General features: G+C 36.5%; 1 protein-coding gene across 10 annotated transcripts in view; it reads right to left on the bottom strand.

Annotated features, from left to right (window-relative positions):
• DMD (dystrophin) overlaps positions 1–21,088 on the bottom strand; it is a 2,236,915-nt gene that overhangs the window by 1,359,877 nt on the left and 855,950 nt on the right. For all 10 annotated transcript variants that reach the window (XM_024988361.2, XM_024988358.2, XM_024988360.2 and 7 more), the window contains 2 exons: positions 4,340–4,450; positions 3,767–3,940 (listed from right to left, as the gene is read on the bottom strand). In XM_024988361.2, coding sequence (XP_024844129.1) covers positions 3,767–3,940; positions 4,340–4,450 — 285 coding nt within the window. The remainder of the gene's footprint in view (positions 1–3,766; positions 3,941–4,339; positions 4,451–21,088) is intronic.

The raw sequence follows: 21,088 nt of genomic DNA, 5'->3' as shown, positions 1-21,088 counted from the left end.
AGCTGATCAATTAAATGTAGACTAATATAAAGTATTACCTAAAACTCATAAGTACATCACAGCTCTAAAGAACACATATATTGGTTCACAACAGTATCCTGCTGTAACAAATCCTCATTAAACAAGTGTCATAGCTTTCTCTTGTAGTTACTTTACTTGGAAAGGTACGTATGTTTGAATGTATGTGTGTATGTACGCATGCATATGTGTACACATGTATATGTATACAGGCATATGTAATAGTTTACATTATATATTGTCACATTAAGTTGTTCAATGGTGAGTCTGAACAACAAATACTTATTGGCCCTGAGAAATAAAGTTGCTAGTAGGTATTACAAGTACTGTTATTTGGGAGTTGGAATAGAAATTAAGTTTGCTTTTTTTCCTTTTCAGTTTAAAATCAATGAAAACAAAGCATTTTGTGAACGCTGAGCAATTATCCTATTCATTAAGGCTACATACATAACTATTTTCACCTTAATTCTCCCTTTGGTGATCACTTGAATTTATTAATATTCCTTTATTAATACTTGCGAGTTCTTTCTGAGCTTTTCATTTTTTTTAATTAATTTACTTCTTTTAGAAAATATAAATATATCTGGGTATTTATAAACATTTAAATCATTAACTGTCACACTGGGATTCAATTCCTAAATTCTGGAATCCGAGATATTTCCAAATGACTATTTTAAATGTTAAAAAAAAAAAAATTAAATGTTAATGATTTACTTTTATGAAAATGAAAGTCGCTCAGTCATGTCCGACTCTTTGCAAACCCATGGACTACATATTCCATGAAATTTTCTAGGCCAGAATACTGGAGTGGGTAGCCTTTCCTTTCTCCAGGGGATCTTCCCAACCCAGGTTTCCTGCATTGTAGGTGGATTCTTTAGCAGCTGAGCCACAGAACTGATAGCCAATTTCATCACTTCATTCAATAGAGAGAATATTTATCATTAAGAAAGGGAAATAAGTTTTTACATGTGTTTGTGTTCATGTTTTTAAGACTTTAACAGAACAAAAATCTTGAAAGCAAAGGCCATGATTGTGGTGTTGGAGAAGACTCTTGAGAGTCCCTTGGACTGCAAGGAGATCCAACCAGTCCATTCTGAAGGAGATCAGCCCTGGGATTTCCTTGGAAGGAATGATGCTAAAGCTGAAACTCCAGTACTTTGGCCACCTCATGCAAAGAGTTGACTCATTGGAAAAGACTCTGATGCTGGGAGGGATTGGGGGCAGGAGGAGAAGGGGACAACAGAGGATGAGATGGCTGGATGGCATTACCGACTCGATGGACATGAGTTTGAGTGAACTCTGGGAGTTGGTGATGGACAGGGAGGCCTGGCGTGCTGCGATTCATGGGGTCGCAAAGAGTCGGACACGACTGAGCGACTGAACTGAACTGAGCATCTTAATAATGAAAAATACAAATGTTGTAAAGAAAATATATCCTTATGGAAGGATGACCTGAATTGGTCCTAACATTTAAACCAGAAGCAGAAACAGATGATAAAGAATCCACCTGCAATGCAGGAGACCTGGGTTCGATACCTAGGTTGGGAAGATTCCCTGGAGAAGGGGAAGGCTACCCACTTCAGTTTTCTTAGGCTTTCCTGGTGGTTCAGATGGTAAAGAATCCACCTGCAGTGTGGGAGACCTGGGTTTGATCCATGGGTTGGGAAGATCCCCTCGAGAAGGGAAAGGCTACCCACTCCAGTATTCTTGCCTAAAGAATTTCATGGACAGAGGATCTTGGTGGGCTAAAGTCCATGGAGTCACAAAAGAGTCAGACACAACTGAGCAACTTTCACCTGAGAAATTAAGGTGACTTGTTTGGATCACCTGAGAAACAGATTGAGGAAACACTTTAATCTGTTTCCTCTGTACTGAGCTGAGTCGGGGCATAGTAATACCTGGCTGTAGGTAGCGTTTTGCTTTTTTTTTTCCCAGTTCATAATGACTAACAGAAAAGATTTATGAAGTACCATTAGAGACTTGTTCCTAGAAGAATGAACAGCTTGCCCTCTGTGAATATATTTAGCCATGATGATTATGTACTTAGGTCATTTTGCTTTCAATTTTTTGAAAAAATATAAGATAACATGTACTCCCATGTATTCCCAATGTTATTTATCTAATATATATGCTGCTGCTGCTGCTAAGTCGCCTCAGTCGTGTCTGATTCTGTGCGACCCCACAAACGGCAGCCCACCAGGCTCCTCTGTCCCTGGAATTCTCCAGGCAAGAACACTGGAGTGGGTTGCCATTCCTCTAATATATATAACTATATTCAAAATTTCTCTTGGGGGTAAGAATATTTATAATAATGATGCCACTTTCATGCATTGGAGAAGGAAATGGCAACTCACTCCAGTGTTCTTGCCTGGAGAATCCCAGGGACGGGGGAGCCAGGTGGGCTGCCATCTCTGGGGTCGCACAGAGTCGGACACGACTGAAGCGACTTAGCAGCAGCAGCAGCGAAATGCAGCTTTCCTTACTAAGCAATATTGCTGAATAAAATTTATTCCATAATTTTTCACAAATACAATTTTTGTTTACAAAGAATATTTTCCCATTCATAATGATATGATGATAATGAACCTAAGGGTTTCTTTTTCATTTATGTTATGGAACAGAAGCAGAAACAATACTTTAAGCACAAAGTGCTCAATAGACAAACTTTTTCCCTTTAATGTTAATAGCACTCTGTGTTTTCTATGTGGATTTCTACCTTGACATTCCATAGTACACACAGATTTATATTAATACTTGTATTACTCTAGTAGATGACTTCATAATTCAGCTCCATGTTATCAGAGAAGTCATCTGGCTTGGTGAATTTTCAATAACTGCAACAAAGAACACTACTCGAAATCCTTTTAGTGAAGATTTACACTACAGGATAATTATATCTTCCATACCTATTTATTCTGTCTTTGTTGTCTGGCAGAATTTCATTGCATATCCAGGCCTGACTTTAAATGGAAAGATACTAGGATTTGGAGTAAGCATGCCTGGCTTGGAATCTTGCTTTTGCTTTGCACTTGATGTTTGTCTTTAAATTCTCTCATTGAACCTGTGGCCCTGAGAATTAAGGGCTTCCCTGGCAGTTCAGCTGGTAAAGAATTCACCTGCAATGCAGGAAACCCCAGTTTGATCCCTGGGTCAGGAAGATACCCTGGAGAAAGGATAGACTACCCACTCCAGTTTTCTTGGGCTTCCCCAGTGGCTCAGATGGTAAAGAATCTGCCTGCAATGCAGGAGACCTGGGTTTGATCCCTGGGTTGGGAAGATCCCCTGGAGAAGGGAAAGGCTACTCACTCTAGTATTCTTGCCTAGAGAATTCCATGGACAGAGAAGCCCGAGTCAGACATGACTGAGCAACCTTCACCTGAGAATTAAAGATGACTTGTGTGGATTGCTTTGCTTCCTTGGCACTCATTTCTAGAATCGTTTTTACTATTGCAGATACTTTCACTGTTGCTGTTTCCAGACCAGTATATTCTTTTTCAGGATTTCCATTTTAAAATATTTTCAAAGTTCTATAAGAATTAAACAAAGATGATATTCTGCATAGTCCTTGGAAAATTATAGACTCAAAGAAGACATTTGCAGAAGGGACATTAAGCAGCTACTATTTCAATAATAGTTCTTGTCTCTCAATTCACTTGTGCAAATTTTTGTTCTTATACCAAATACTGTTCTCCTCATTCCAATAAGGAAGTCAAGGGGTAGCTGCATATTTGCCATCAGCAATACATACCACACAATGATTTAACTGTGACTGTACTACTTCCTGTTCAACACTCTTTGTTTCCAGTGCGGGCAAGTGCATCTTCACTTCATCTAAAATCATCTTACTTTCCTGTAGACGCTGCTCAAAATTGGCTGGCTTCTGGAACAATCGAAATTTCATGGAAACATCTTGCATTTTTTTCTGTAAAGACAGTGTAAGAAAACATGGATTTTATTTTGCCTTCCGAACAATAACCAGTCATACTTTTGTTAATGTATTTTCCTTTATTCTGGAAGATACACAAGGCTAGAAATAAAAACAAACTAAAGCAACACATTTTCCATTTGTCCAGCACAAAGAACACATGCATTTGGGAGAATTCAGCAATCATTCTTAATGTGATACTAAATAAAAGACAATTTATTAATCTATTTTATCCTTAAAATGTATAATTCAATATAGTATGTATCATTTATTTATCATTTGTAGCTTTCAAATAATGCCCTTAACCTCAATTTGTTAGTAAGCAAGTTATCTAATGTAAAAAATATTTTAATATCCAACTAAAACAAGGTCCTTAGTTAATGGAATAATATGTACCTGTGCCACTTCAATTTGGGATAGTACCCGTTGAGCAGTTTCCTTTCCTTGGTAATGTTTCTTCATTTCTTCTAAACTGATCTCATGACTTGTCAAATCAGATTGGATTTTCTGTTGGGAGGACAGCATTATAAGTCAGCATGCTCTGCAAATTATTGCAAAGAACAAGTCACTTTCCAAAAAAATTAAATTCAGAAACTCTCTCAAAACATTATTACAATGTAGCCAGCCCATTACAACATGACAATAAGCAGATTTTTTTTTTACTTACCCAAAACTATGAAAAACGAAATGACTTAGTTATCTCCTATTGGGATTATTAATAAAAATTAATTATCCTTTTGAATCAATGTTCACGAACAGCTATTTCAGATATAATTTTTAGTAGGAAGTATCTATTTATTTTGAAGAAAAGCATGCTTTACTGAACATTTTTCTGTACTCCTGAAACACTGTAAATCAATTATACTTCAACAACAACAAAAGAAAAGCAAAGTTTAAAAAGAAAAAGTTAAACGGTCATGGACTTGATAGAAAAAAACAGAAGGAGGGCTTGGAAGAGACGTGGTTATTGTCTAACTGGCCACAAAAGTCCTGACTAAGGGAAATATGGACTTGTATACAAATCTCTGAAATATTAGTTCCAGGATGAAAGAATACTATCACGGTCCCATGTCTTTTTAAAAAAAAAAATATGGTTGTTTTGCATACGACACACATTTTCACAATTTAAGAATCTATCATCTTGTCGTAGTTTCTTGTAATTTCTGAATTATTTCCATAAGCAGGTGTCAATATCACATGTGTCAGATGGATCTTCCAGGGACTGAGGTAGGCTTCAGAGCAGATTACTGAAGGGGCAGGGGATGCTCTCCCAGGTAGAGAGCCTCAGACTGTGATGCAGATTTGACAAGGTTTATGTTAACCCAGTGAGGAGCCCTGGAAAAGCCCCACATTGAACAGAGACAGCCAAGTCCTACATTCATCTCATGCTCAGTCACTGGTTGGGGCTCTTCTAGAAAGAATGTGGTCTCAGCTCAAAAACTGGGTTGGATTCGGAAAGGGCTGGAGTTGGGGGCTGTGAGCTTCACTGAAGGTGATCTGAGCCGCCCACTTCTGTGATCACCACAAGCACAGTTACTAACAGACACACCTAGGGAGCATATACTTATATCTAATATGTGAAAGTTACATTCTTTTACCTTTGAATTTACATTAAACTTTGACCAAAGACAAGATGATGGCTTTTATTAATTAAAAAAAAAAAAAAAAAAGCTAACTGTTGCAGCAATAAGTCATAATGGGAAAGTTGCATGTGGACAATATTCCTTAATAGTGATCTTTACTAAGAAATTCTAGGCTATATTTCAGTTAAATTTCAAACATCTAGGAAAGGGAAGTTAAATGTCTCTATTGCCTTGCTTTCTGATACATACTTAATAGCTTCCTACAGAGATTGATTTTTAGACTTTAAATAACCAAAAGAATTTCTATGATTTTCTAAAATGAGAAAAGACATGTATGATCAAGTTGTATTTAAAAGAATGCCTGTATTTGACTTATACACTTCTGAGCCAGTTACAGGAGTGGGTCATATCCTGCAGTGTGCAGAGACAAAAATGACAAAATCATTCACTTCTTTCTATCAGATCCAGCAAAAATTAGCTACTGGTCAAATTATACTAATTTAAATGTAAGTCATAGGCAGATTATCATAAATAAGAGAAGAAAATGATTAACTTATACCACAGGACCCATAAAATTTTCACACACAACAATTCGTATAATGCATATTAGCATAACCTAATTCACACCAGTTGGAGTCAATTGCAGTACATATTACTGGAAAATAACACCAGTTTGCTTAGCAGTTACCAAAGAGAACTACAGCCCTGAAATGAGTAATATGAATTATTCCAAGAAAATGGGTTAAGTGGTAGAGTTTTTCAGAATACAAGGTTATAAATGTACAGATACACCTTGATATTAATCCTTAGCATATTGATCCTAACAATTATAAAGGTAAAGTAAGTACCACTTACTTATGTGATTAGAATTCTGGTTTAAAGTAGAGCAAAGACTCAAGCAAATCTCTATATATTTTTACTATATATAATATCTTCAGTGGTTGAAGTATGACATTGCATAAGAAATAGCAGCATGCACATATTCTCCAGGAACCAAAGAATTTGGGATTAGGGGTCCATATTAGTGCATCACTGGGGGCATCAGATGCTTTAGGGTGTTTATGGTCTTGACTTCTTAGGTGGAAAATGCTCACCCCTTCAGAATGGTGGGTCACTAACAACCATGTCTCTGTCACATAACTGGCTACCCCCAAGACATGTAATTATAGCATGAGGAATGCTTATGTCCAGTTAGGTCCATCAGGTTCTCTCTCAGAACTGACAGAAGAAAGTCTGGTCAAGCTCTGTGGGTGCATGGAACTTTCTTATGTATGAGACTGGGCTTATGAAGTCCCTAGTTTGCACTGTTAGTTTAGAAAGAGCAAAGGCCCATGACCAGAGAGAGAAAAAAAGAGACACATTAACAAATATATGGATGGCTTTCAAACATAGGCTGAAGTAGACAGCAACTGCCAAAGATGGCTGCAACAAGAGTGCCAATACCATATGCTCCTCTTACCATTCCCCCATTAAGAAGCAGAGTTTATTTCTTCACCTCTTTAAATCTAGGTTAGCCCTATGATAGCCTTGACTGGTATAACAAGGCAAAAGTAATGATTTGCCATTTATGGGAAAAGCTCTTAACTGGGCTAGCAACTTTCGCTTCTCCACTTTTGGAACACTCAACTCTTAGGAACCTGTGGGTTCCCTCTTGGAACCCATCTGACATGCTCTGAAAAGCCTAAGCCACACAGAGAGGCTGTGGAGAAGTGTTTCCATAGAGTCCCAGGAGAGCTTTCACCTCACAGGGAGCATCATCTTCTAGACATGAGGGAGCCATATTGGATGTTCAGTCCATTTGAGCTTACAAGTCACCATGGTACCCGCCCATAAATAAAAACAATCACATGAGAGATTCCAAGAGAAACCATCCAGCTGACCCTTCTCAATTCACAAACCATTAGAGAAACTGATGATTTGCTGTTACAAGTGACCAAAACACAGGCTCTAATCCTTTCCTGAGTAAAAACTTTATGCTCACTCTTGATTTCCATGAGGCATTGCTATGTCCTTATGACCATCTCCCCTCCCTCATTTTTGTTTTTGCTTTAGTTAATTCGATGTTGCTACTTGTACTTAACTGTCCTAAAGAGTATACTGGATATGCAAGGAGATGAGAGCTTTAAAAACAAATTAATGAGGGAAGATGAGGTGTGGACAGGGCACTAAACCACATGAAGAGTTAGTAGAACTGAAATAATGCATAGAGAGTTCATGCTTATCCCGAAATATAACTAGAAATACAGGTGGGAATGAGGTATTAAATAACCTCATATAGTAAAAGAAAAAAATTGTAGTATTTTTAATCTGAAGTTAAAGTTTAAATTTTAAAAGTGATCAGAATCACAGATAATAGTTTTACTGCTACTACTTACTCTAATTAATAAAGCAATTCATAATGAGAGAATGCTTCCATAAACTCTGTAATCCTTTGATATGAATTTGTGTTTTGTTATTCACCATATAGAGCTACATATGTGTGTGTATCTTTCTTTTCAAAGCAGCAGCATACTCCTATACAAACAGCCTTTATTTTAGTGCACTCAACCATTAGAGGGAAGTAGAAAGGGAGGGCCAGGAGACTACCATGGAGAAGACAGAAATTTAAGGGATGGGAGAAAAAGGGAAACACTGAAGAAAGATAAGCAACAGTCTAACAGAAGGACAAAAGGGACAACCAGGAAAGAGAGAGGTTGCCACTGAAATCAAGTATGTGAGAGATTTAAGAATGAGTGAGAGGTGGACAATGTCAATTTTGAAATAGATCAAATAAGAATAAGCGCTATTAATAATAAGGGCATATTAGCTGGTCAATGAGCACTGTAGCTGGGACAGAGTCAGTGGATGGTGAAAGTAGAAATCAAATTTTCAAGGGCTGGAATCTGATTAAGGACAAGGAAAAGCCCTTATAAAAACATTTGAAATCAGTTTTGAAGACTTCTCTCCACATGAAATGTAGGACAGTAGAATTGAACATGTGTTAAGGCCATGCAAAAGGAGCCACTGGATGAAGCTTTAAAAAAAAAATGCATGAACTTAATGTATTACAAAAAACCCTGGAGGAAATGAGAGAAAATGGAGTGAAGGGCAAAAATCTATAATCAATGGAAAATATTGACGGGTAGAGGAGTGCCACTTTTTCAGAAGCCAAAGGTAACACCTAAAGATGATTCTGGATGTGGAGAAGTGCAAAGTGCAATGCTTCCTACTTGATGTTCTCTGGGAATCAGCATAGATAAAGCTGGGTTTAAATCTCAGGGTTCTGATTTGCCACCTGGTCAAAACAACGCACTTTTGAGCCTCCTTCGAGGGAGAGGAGTTGGTCATAAGAGCACAGTAATGCCTCATGGAAATCAAGGTGAGCATAAACTTTTCTCATCTCTAAACGTACGGTCATAATGACAAGCCAGCAATGAAGCACGGCCATAATCGGTAGGCAGAGTACATGGGAAAATTCTTACGTCCGCAGTAGATAACTCTATTGGTTTTGGTAATAAGATTAGAGGCAGTTGTATAAGTAAATCCCTGCTCAAGTTGTCTGCACAAATATCTGTTCATGACTTTCCAGTGCCATTATATATCATTTATTTATGAACACGAGCCCCTTGATATCTTCTGAGGATGAGAGGGTTGGTGAGAAATCAAAAAGAAAGTAAATAGTCAGTATGGAAATCACGAAAGGATAATGATGAGGTGAAAATTAAAAAGATATTTAGAGAGAGCAGTAGGTTCAAATTCTATAACTCTAACAGGATCTGTCCACATGTTTTTAATTCATTAATCCATTTGGCACATAAGGTGTATATTGCAAAGGAAATAAAGAAATATACACATAATTCCATCAGCCTTTTATACTAGAGGTGTGAGAGAAGAGTCCTGAAGGAAAAACCATCATTATCATCATTGCCAAAGTAGACATGTGTGTGACCTTATGTCTGAACAGTTCACAAACATTCATTTGATTACCTAATCAAATGAAGGTAAGTATTTACATCCTCAACTACAATTACATATGAGGGTAAAAATGTTGACTTATCCAAGGTAAAGTAGCAAATTCAACTGCCCTTTAAACAACTGTACTGCCTCTTAAATTATGATTTAAAAATAAAAATATTCTTCAAATAGACATTTATCAGAAAAAACATTTAATCTTATCTATATAGTTTAGCTTATCAATTCAAGAAGGAAATTCTTCATCTACTATCTTATTCCACAGAGTGAGAACAAAACAATTGACCCTATTTGTAAAGAATTTCTGGGGAAACAGAATGTAAACATATGAGTGAATTACAAAGTAGAAATATGTGCAATATAATAGCAAAATCTCAAATTATGACATAAAGGACAAGACACATATACATTTCTACTATAGAATCTGATAAAAATTTCAAGAAATTGGCATATTTAAGTTCCATATGGCTGATAAGTTTCTTAGAGGGGTGCATGCATGCTCTGTCACTAAGTTGGGTCTGACTCTTTGCGACCCCATGAATTATGGCCCACCATGCTCCTCTGTCCATGGGACTTCCCTGGCAAGAATACTGGAGGAGACTGTCATTTCCTGCTCCAATTTAGAGGGGTAGATAAGATAATAAGAAAACAGGATCCCATTCCAGGTTGTGGGAACCACGCTAGCAAAGACTGAGTTTGGAAGGTGTAGAGTGCATATACTTAGTTTCACAGAAGAACTGGATGTGGGTAGAGTGAAAATTACTACTTACAGGAGGAATTAATGTAAAGTTATTGAACCTTAAGTTTCAGGGATGGTCAGTTCAGTTCAGTCAGTTGCTAAGTCGTGTCCGACTCTTTGCAACCTCATGAACCTCAGCACACCAGGCCTTCCTATCCATCACCAACAACTGGAGTTTACCCAAACTCATGTACGTTGAGTCAGTGATGATATCCAACCATCTCATCCTCTGTTGTTCCCTTCTCTTCCTGCCCTCAATCTTTCCTAGCATCAGGGTCTTTTCAAATGAGTCAGTTCTTCGCATCAGTGGCCAAAGTATTGGAGTTTCTGCTTCAGCATTAGTCCTTCCAATGAACACCCAGGACTGATCTCCTTTAGGATGGACTGGTTGGATCACCTTGCAGTCCAAGGGACTCTCAAGAGTCTTCTCCAACACCACAGTTCAAAAGCATCAATTCTTCACCGCTCAGCTTTCTTTATGGTCCAACTCTCACATCCATACGTGACTACTGGAAAAACCATACCCTTGACTAGACGGACCTTTGTCGACAAAGTAATGTTTTTTTGCTTTTTAATATGCTGTCTAGGTTGGTCATAACTTTCCTTCCAAGGAGTAAGCGTCTTTTAATTTCATGGCTGCAATCACCTTCTGTAGTGATTTTGGAGCCCCAAAACATAAAGTCACCCACTGTTTCAATTGTTTCCCCATCTATTTCCCATGAAGTAATGGGACCAGATGCCATGATCTTAGTTTTCTGAATGTTGAGCTTTAAGCCAACTTTTTCACTCTCCTCTTTCATTTTCATCAACAGGCTCTTTAGTTCTACACTTTCTGCCATAAGAGTGATATCATCTGCATATCTGAGGTTATTGATATTTCTCCTGGCAACCTTGATTCCAGCTTGTGCTTCTTCCAGCCCAGCGTTTCTCATGATGTACTCTGCATATAAGTTAAATAAGCAGGGTGACAATATATAGGCTTGACGTACTCCTTTTCCTATTTGGAACCAGTCTGTTGTTCCATGTCCAGTTCTAACTGTTGTTTCCTGACCTGTATACAGGTTTCTCAAGAGGTAGGTCAGGTGGTCTGGTATTCCCATCTCTTTCAGAATTTCCCACAGTTGATTGTGATCCACACAGTCAAAGGCTTTGGCATAGTCAATAAAGCAGAAATAGATGTTTTCCTGGAACTCTCTTGACTTTTTGATGATCCAGCAGATGTTGGCTATTTGATCTCTGGTTCCTCTGCCTTTTCTAAAACCAGCTTGAACATCAGGAAGTTCATGGTTCACATAGTGCTGAAGCCTGGCTTGGAGAATTTTGAGCATTATTTTACTAGAGTGTGAGATGAGTGCAATTGTGTGGTAGTTTGAGCATTCTTTGTGATTGCCTTTCTTTGGGATTGGAATGAAAACTGACCTTTTCTAGTCCTGTGGCCACTGCTGAGTTTTCCAAATTTGCTGGCATATTGAGTGCAGCACTTTCACAGCATCATCTTTCAGGATTTGAAATAGCTCCACTGGAATTCCATCACCTCTACTAGCTTTGTTCGTAGTGATGCTTTCTAAGGCCCACTTGGCTTCCGATTCCAGGATGTCTGGCTCTAGGTGAATGATCACACCATCATGATTATCTGGGTCGTGAAGATCTTTTTTGTACAGTTCTGTGTAGTCCTGCCACGTCTTCCTAATATCTTCTGCTTCTGTTAGGTCCATACCATTTCTGTCCTATATTGAGCTCGTCTTTGCATGAAATGTTCCCTTGGTATCTCTAATTTTCTTGAAGAGATCTCTAATCTTTTCCATTCTGTTGTTTTCCTCTATGTCTTTGCATTGATCACTGAGGAAGGCTTTCTTATCTCTCCTTGCTATTCTTTGGAACTCTGCATTCAGATGTTATATCTTTCCTTTTCTCCTTTGCTTTTTACTTCTATTCTTTTCACAGCTATTTGTAAGGCCTCCTCAGACAGCCATTTTACTTTTTTGCATTTCTTTTCCATGGGGATGGTCTTGATTCCTGTCTCCTGTACAATGTCAAGAACCTCCATCCATAATTCATCAGGCACTCTATCATATCTAGTCCCTTAAATCTATTTCTCACTTCCACTGTATAATCATAAGGGATTTGATTTAGGTTATACCTGAATGGTCTAGTGGTTTCCCCCACTTTCTTCAATTTAAGTCTAAATTTGGCAATAGAGAGTTCATGATCTGAGCCACAGTCAGCTCCCAGTCTTGTTTTTGCTGACTGTATAGAGCTCTCCTATCTTTGGCTGCAAAGAACATAAGCAATCTCATTTCAGTGTTGGCCATCTGCCAATGTCCATGTGTAAAGTCTTCTCTTGTGTTGTTGGAAGAGGGTGTTTGCTATGACCAGTGCATGCTCTTGGCAAAACTCTATTAGCCTTTGCCCTGATTCTTTCTGTACTCCAAGGCCAAATTTTCCTGTTATTCCAGGTGTTTCTTGACTTCCTACTTTTGCATTCCAGTCCCCTATAATGAAAAGGACATCTTTTTTAGGTGTTAGTTCTAGAAGGTCTTGTATGTCTTCATAGAACCATTCAACTTCAGCTTCTTCAGCATTACTGGTTGGGGCATAGGCTTGGATTACCGTGTGATATTGAATGGTTTACCTTGGAAACGAACAGAGATCATCCTGTCACTTTGGAGACTGCATCCGAGTATGGCATTTCAGACTGTTTTGTTGACTATGATGGCTACTCCATTTCTTCTAAGGGATTCCTGCTCACAGTAGTAGATATAATGGTCATCTGAGTTAAATTCACCCATTCCAGCCCATTTTAGTTCGCTGATTCCTAGAATGTCGATATTCACTCTTGCCATCTCCTGTTTGACCACTTCCAATTTGCCTTGATTCATGGACCTAACATTCCAGGTTCCTATGCAATATTGCTCTTTACAGCATCAGACCTTGATTCTATCACCAGTCACATCCACAATTGGGATCGTCACTTGCCAAAAATAATAAAATTATTCTCTAACAAAATTTGATTTTCTTTTATAAAGTTTTTTTTCCCCCTTAAAGACTGCCCCCTCAAAGCTGCCTCCAGTAGCATGGCATTACAAAAAAAAGCCAAAATAGTTTTAGTGATCACAGAAACATAGGCCTTCTGATGATAAACTTCAAATTTTTTCAAACAATCCATAATGTTTTTATGATTTAAAAACAATGAGGACAAAAATGACTTATAAACAACTTATCAAAAACTTAACTTTTATCTGTCAAATGGGGATGTACAGGACCATGTAACTTGTGAAAAAAAAATCCACAAATTTTTAAGTTTCAATGCCAAGAATTACATGGACTGTGAAATGTTCATATTTATATCAACATAGACTATTGAGTGGATGAATTTCTGTACTCTTAGAAAGGTCACCATTACTAAAACCATTAAAACTGGAAAAAAAATGATGGCTGACTGTCATATAAAACTGAGATTTTATGATAATTTATAGGCAGAATTCCTAGAAAAATTCTCATATCTGTAGTGTTATTCCAATAGGATTAGAGATCAAAATTTCTTCATCAATTAAGTATTATGCATGATAGGAGCACAGTGATTAAATATATTTTATAAACTAAGGATAATAATACTACAGAACTTTTCAGAATATTTTATATATTAATATGTGTTAATAGCCAAGAGGAATATAATTCTTTGTTCAAAATATTCTTCTGATTTTTTGGCAAAATATATCATGCAAGTAAATTTGAGAAATCCTACTCACGTACTTAGTGAGTGTAAACATATACTCATGTACTAAATATACTCTCATGCAGTTAGTGTATTTATTTAGAGATGACAATTTATTTCATTATTAAAATTATAAGATAAAAATGGATATATATCTCTAATTGATCTACTTTGGGAAGGTTGTAGTCATGAACCATACTTATATTTAGCTAGCACCTTTAAAATTAATTCCACAATTCTTACCTTCAACTGATATTTAATTTTTAGTTTGTACTTGGGATATCTTTTGCCACCTTCTTTATTTACCATCATCTGATTATTATTCTGAAACTGTATAATTTAAAAATGCTTTACCACTTTAGGTCAGGCTTATTGTGAAATAGACAAGTGATTTGTTTAAATAACTGTTATGGAAACTTCTATGCAAAGTGGACAATCTCCCATTTACAAATTACTTTTTAAAAAGATGGATCATTTTTTCCTGATATTATAATCAGACAATGAAAAAAATAACATTAAAAAAAACCCTTTTGTAATATAGAAGGAAATATCGGGAAATGACAATTTCATCCAGAGGATAACGATTTCCAAAGTTAGCTACCAGATTTCTAAGATCTGCTAAAGGTCTAAAGACTGTACTATCTCAGTTCCATGTTTACTTAAAATACACATCTACCAGGGTATGGATGGTAAGTGTTTGAAGAAAATAACTGATTATGTGAAACTCTCATCTTAGCCTCATATTAAATCAGTAATTTCCAAAAGAAATAAAATGAAAGGAAGTAGCCAATGCATGATGCTGATTTGGAACCCCCATGTATTCTCTAAAAGGAACTCTCAACTTAATACTTCTCAGGATCACTAGATGTTTTTCATAAAAAAGTGAAATAATATAAAGCAAATTAAATAATCATAGCATTACAAAAATAAGACATTTGATAATACAGAAATTATGTTCACAATTAGCACTATATATTGAAAGCAAGAAACAACAATGGAAATGAAAATAGCCATTTTTCCATTAAAGATGGTAAAGGGCAAATTATAAAACTAAAAATCAAACATTAATGACATATCCAATATAGCATTTTACAACTAACTGAGCAGAGAACAGGGCTTTTTATCATGATTTACCTCATCAGACCATTCTCATATATCAAATTAATGACAGAAAATGGCGAGCAAAATTAAGCTGTAACTATTTACTGGAATAAAGGAAACTTTATGTCAGATAATTGTTCAAGCTTTTTTCACATCAGATAAAGAAAATGACTCCAAAGAAAATATTTCAGAAATAAAAATATTAGATGTCATGTTAAGACTACAAATGGGGAAATTTAATAGTTAGATGAGTAATTTTTAAACAAACAGTAATTTTGATACGGCATCCTCAAGATGGTGAAATGGCCATATACAACACATACTCACAAAATTAAAGAAATATAATATACTAAAGGATTTTGGATAGTTTGTAGTTTTAAAATGTGGGACATGGAAAAAATGTAAATTTTCACATCTTCTGCAACTCTTGCTTGTGATTATTTCCCACAATATTAAACATGTCAAAATAACAATGATAGCCATTTTATACTGGGGAGTAATCAGTTCTATATAGTAATACACATAGGCAGCATTTCAGTGTCAGAACAGATTTAAAATTCACTGCATTGTTTATCATTATATCTATATTGCTGGGTAAAAAGAAAGGAAAATGTGTGTTACGGTTATGTGGAGTTTAATATCAGAGCCCAAATATCTGTAATCACGGCCCATTTTATTGTTCTGTGATTAAATCATTTCGTTATTCCATTATTCCTGGATGAATTTCCCTATATGGGTTTATGCTGTCTAGTTCATAAATCGGTGAAGTAGGCTGTAAAGTTAGACTGTTTTGAGTCATCTGGCAATCAAATGTGCCTATATACACTATAAAAGTCTTTTTTATTCCATAATGAAATCATAAGCTTAATCTGATAGACCAAAATTTGCATTTAGGTCTTTATTTTTTAAGCAATAACTTTGAGAATTTTGGAATGTTTTCATTTAAACAGAGCCAAATATATTTTAAGTGAGTGAGAAGATTTAGCTTCAATAAATACAGGAAGACCTCAATTATGATTTATTTTGATGTGCAGCTAATTCAATCATCTATAATTAACAGCTTTCTTTAGTGAAAAGAAGATTCCCTCTTTTCTGTTTATTGATACTAAGTTTTAACCATATTTTAACTGGGATGGAAAAAGAGATGGAAGGAAGATATCTGTTCTGTAGATATCTGGACTACCCAAAAGTCCTAGCTTCATGAGCAAAATATTGGAGCACTTTTCTATGCTGACTATAAGGTCCTCTCCTTTGGTAGTCATTTATTTTTTCCCTGCGCTTCTCTGGTGGCTCAGAGGTTAAAGCATCTGCCTGGAATGAGGGAGACCCTGGTTCGATCCCTGGGTCGGGAAGGTCCCCTAGAGAAGGAAATGGCAACCCACTCTAGTACTCTTGCCTGGAGAATCCCATGGAGGGAGGAGCCTGGTAGGCTACAGTCCATGGGGTCATAAAGAGTCAGACATGACTGAGCGACTTCACTCATGAACATAAATCTACTATGTGAGATATGAGGCTGCAGAAGATGGAATCAGGAGTCTGCAGGATAAAAAAACTGAACAATTTAGCAATCACAGTCACTGCTAACAACCCCAACGCTTCTTGTGGTAATCTAAATAAAGGGGTCACATTCTCCTCTATAAAACATGTATCTTCAACACATAATGATGTGGAGCATTTCAACAGGTACTCATGTTAGATTGTTCTTACATATTGGAGATTCAAACTATGAGATTACTATAAAAGGGAAAAATACAGATTAAAGAACCTGTATAATCTTAATAAGTACACAGCATTTAATTGACTATTTAGACACAGTTATCACAGCTCCTACAATGATTTAGAGAAGCTAACTGGCACATTAACATATGTGGAATTAGGAAAAAAAAAAAAAAAGATGACTAAGCTAAGTTCCTCTTCCTCTTAAAATATCCATAAGGAAAATTCTATTTGTCTAAATTAATTCATTCATGCAGGAGTTCTCAGCTATATTGTCTGCCTTCACTTATTTCCCATAAGATTAAAAAAACAAGCAAGATAGAAGTCACCAATGTCTGATTTCCACCCCATCTTCCTCCCAGTGAAATCTTGACTCAGCCATAGGTGAGAATGTTGAGAAACAGTGTTGAGAAACGTGATGTGGGGGGCGGGAAAGGCTGGGACTGGTCAGCCATTTCCAAAGTTCTCAACCTTAGATACCTGTTAGGATAACTTGGGGTGGGGGGGTGGTTTCCGAAAATTCTGATGACTGAGTCCACCTAGAGATTCTGACTTGATTGGCCTGCCATGCAAAGCTACGGACTTGGATTTCTGCTTCCAGACCTTAGGTGATAAAACTAAATCTCTGTTTTACCAATTTCTTCAGTAAAATTAAGGAGTAAACAACTCTATTCATGCCATGTGCTTCTCTGCAGTAATCCATTTTGATGATTATATTCTGTATAGTTGTTTTAAAGAAACACTCATGGGGTTTTTATATTTTAATCATACTATTTTTTAAATATATCTTCAAATTTTTGATTTATGTATTCAGATAATCAATTTCTGTATCAAGAAGAGCTTTCCCCATTTGCCTTATAGTATTTGAATTAATAAGATGTCATCTTAATTTTATACTTGAATAAAAGCCTCTCTTTATACAGGCTGGCATTTTGATGCTGCAGTCATTTGATTTAAGAATGTGGTTTTCTTAAGAATTATTTTTTTGAAATAAAACACTCCAGTCAATGTTTGCCCTAGCAGGATGTGGTTTTACTTTCTAAAAGGTTAAACTTTACTCCTGAGGCTCATGGCACTAAATAAAAAGGTAAAATATTTTTAATCTGGTTTAGAATCAGAAGGCCCAGTTTGCTCATCATGACAGATAACTGGTCAATGAATATGCAGAGGCAGTGGGAAGCTCCTTTATGCTCAAGAAAGTGACTTGATCTACATTTACTTTTATATAAAATAAGAGTATATCTATCAAAATATTATACACATTGCGCCCATTCCTTTAATCCTGATTTTATTTTTAATACCTAAGAATCTCAAACACTCTTAAAGGGCCAAAAAAAGAAGACTCTTTTTACAGATTGAAATTTAGTAGTAAAACTACCAGCGTGCCACACGGTGGAGTCAAACATCCACAAATCCATGTGGCCAATATGTGACAGGAAAACTGAGCAGATATAAGATGACCAAATATGGCAATGCCATTCGTCTTGTCCTGCTTTTCAGTGATGTATTAGAGTACTCAGTTTCTGAAAAGGGAAAGCTAACCCCATTAATCTTTTAATTAGCAATGAAATTTTATGCCAATTTATAGAAACACATTGGCTGTGAATTTTCATTTATACAAAGCCTTAAATGCAGCCTCATTATATAAGCTTAGAAAAAATGTCATTTCGGTGGTATTCTTAGGAAGTTCTTCATCTGACACACTGCGCTTAAGTTCTCACTTCAGAGACAATCCCTTTATTCTCTAGTTGTTTCTTCCAGGGGAGATTCATATTGAGCTTCAGGAAAGGCAATCCCTGAAGTAAATCTGAGTAGTTGCTAACTCTGTCCTAGAAAACAATTCACTTTGATGTCATCTTAAAATAAAAGCTTGGAGGGACTTTCCTGGCAGTCCAGGGGTTAAGATTCCACACTTCCAGTACAGGAGGCACGGGTTTGATCCCTAGTCAGGGAACTAAGATCCCACATGTGGCATGGTGTGGCAAAAATAAATAAATAAACAAAAAGAATTTTGGAAAAGAGTGTTTCCATAGCTTTTGGGTATCATGCATTTTATAATATATTACCATTTAGGGAATTCAAAGTTAAGATCATCTTGAAAATGCAGGTGCAAACAGAAATGTAGGGAAAATAGATTTGAATTTGTTAGTATTCCAAAATCTCTTTTTTCAAGTAGATTTGAAATTTCCTAATCTGTGTGCTGTTATCAACAATATTTTGAACTGTTATTAATAATCTTTTATCATAGTTTTTGAGAAAGTAAAACAAAAATCTTTATGTTATTAAACTAGCATGTTATATTCATGTTTATGGAATCATGTATTCATAAGTAAATAAACAAACTTTCAGGGTCAACAACCTTTTCAAGTAAACAATATTTTTTTTCTGAAAGTTCCCAATTTTTACCTCAGACACTAAGAACTTTTGCCAATCTCAAATTTGTTACTTATAGTTTCATTCTACCAGCTTGAAAAAGGAATTCCATTTATTTTATAGTATAACTGATTTTAATATTTATACCATTCAAATTTTTCCTTAATTACATTCAAAAAGGTATGAGACATCTTTAATCAAACATTCTTCCAAATTCATGTCACTAAATTAAACAAAATAAGCAGTTCTACTCTGCCTTTAGTTTATAATCATGTATTCAGTAAAAATTTCCCATTCCTATCATGCATTTTTCTAAAGCTTGCCTAAAAATGTTTGTATGTGGCTCAAATTGAAAGAGTCTTCAAAATAGACAATGCTGGAGAACTTGACGAAACTAGGTAAGTTTGAAGAAGTGTATATACCAGGGAGGTTACATATGGCCCTCTTGGAAAACTATCATGAGGATTTTATCATCAAAAACGTCCCCAACTTCACTTTCCTAGCCATTAGGCCACCAAGCAACTGCCAGCAATTTTTGTTATTGTCAAGCAATGAGAGTAGCTAGTTCAAGTTCAATGTCTGGAAGTCATTAGAGGACACTGGGGGCCATATTGGAGAGGGCAATGGCACCCCACTCCAGTACTCTTGCCTGGAAAATCCATGGACAGAGGAGCCTGGTGGGCTGCCGTCTCTGGGGTCGCACAGAGTCGGACACGACTGAAGCGACTTCACAGCAGCAGCAGCAGAGGGCCATATCTAAAGTACCTTGGAACCAAAGCAAAGTCAGAGAGCACAGTCCCAAGGAAGCCCTGAGGACTTCTTCTGAATGGCATCTTTCTAACACAATAGGGCTGCCTTTGTATATTTTAATCTAGAGAAACTCCAGGGCTGATTAATAACCATCAGCATTAGGCATGCTTCTCCAGAAAGAAACCTAAATTTTTATATTTCATACAGTTTGAGAAGTAAGAGTAAATGGTAAAGGGACTCATGGCAAATATACTTAATTTTAAAGAAGATATTATAATTATAAAGTTGATCTTTATCCCCTGAAAATTTCTAGGACAGATTATAAAATGGTTTGTGAACCCTTAGAAAAATAAACAGTAATCATTAGGACCCAACATGGGATAACTCGCATAAAAGTGAAGTGAAAGTGAAAGTCATGTGGTCATGTCCGACCTTTTGTGACCCCATGGACCATAGCTCACCAAGCAAGAATACTGGAATGGGTTGCCATTCCCTTCTTCAGGGGATCTCCCTGACCCAGGGATCGAACCTGGGTATCATGCATTGAAGGCAGATTCTTTACTGGCTGAGCCACTAGGGAAGCCTAACAAATACTTAATGAGCAGAGAGGGAGACTCATGGGGAGATTCCTTACATGGGGCTTGCCCTTTCTAATAGCAGCATAGAAACATTATTTCTTCCAGTGGAGAGTAGATCTCAATAGACTACAGCTACATCTATTGTCTTTAAGCAAAATATTACTAAGTCTGTGTGTTCCTTCCCAAATAAATGGGTGTATCTATAACAAGGCAGGAGAACCCAGAAGGTCTGCAAACCTCCTGTTTAATTAAGTCCTTTATTTAAAATTCATGTGGGAGGAGACATGGGTACGCCTATGGCTGATTCATGTTGCCGTTTGGTAGAAACCAATGCAATACTGTAAAGCAATTATCCTTCAATTAAAAACAAATAAAAAACCAAAATTCAAAAAAAAAAAAATAGTCAAGAGGAATCCCACCACTCTAGACTTTTTCAGCCCATCCAAATTACTTATACTCTATCCCATGCACTCAAAGACTTTTCTCTGTCAAAACTTATACAATATGGTAAAGTAACCCATGCTATTATGTTCAATGATGCTTTGAACATTTAACTGTGATTTAATGCACTGTAATGGCATCATAACCGTAATTTATAAATCTAGTATTTCATAAATCCAAATTTATTTTTAAGTGGAA

The sequence above is a fragment of the Bos taurus genome, chromosome X (genome assembly GCF_002263795.3).
Source record: "Bos taurus isolate L1 Dominette 01449 registration number 42190680 breed Hereford chromosome X, ARS-UCD2.0, whole genome shotgun sequence".
In the NCBI taxonomy this organism is placed as follows: domain Eukaryota; kingdom Metazoa; phylum Chordata; class Mammalia; order Artiodactyla; family Bovidae; genus Bos; species Bos taurus.
Note: the sequence above shows the minus strand (reverse complement) of the source record. Positions and strands in the feature narration are given on the sequence as shown.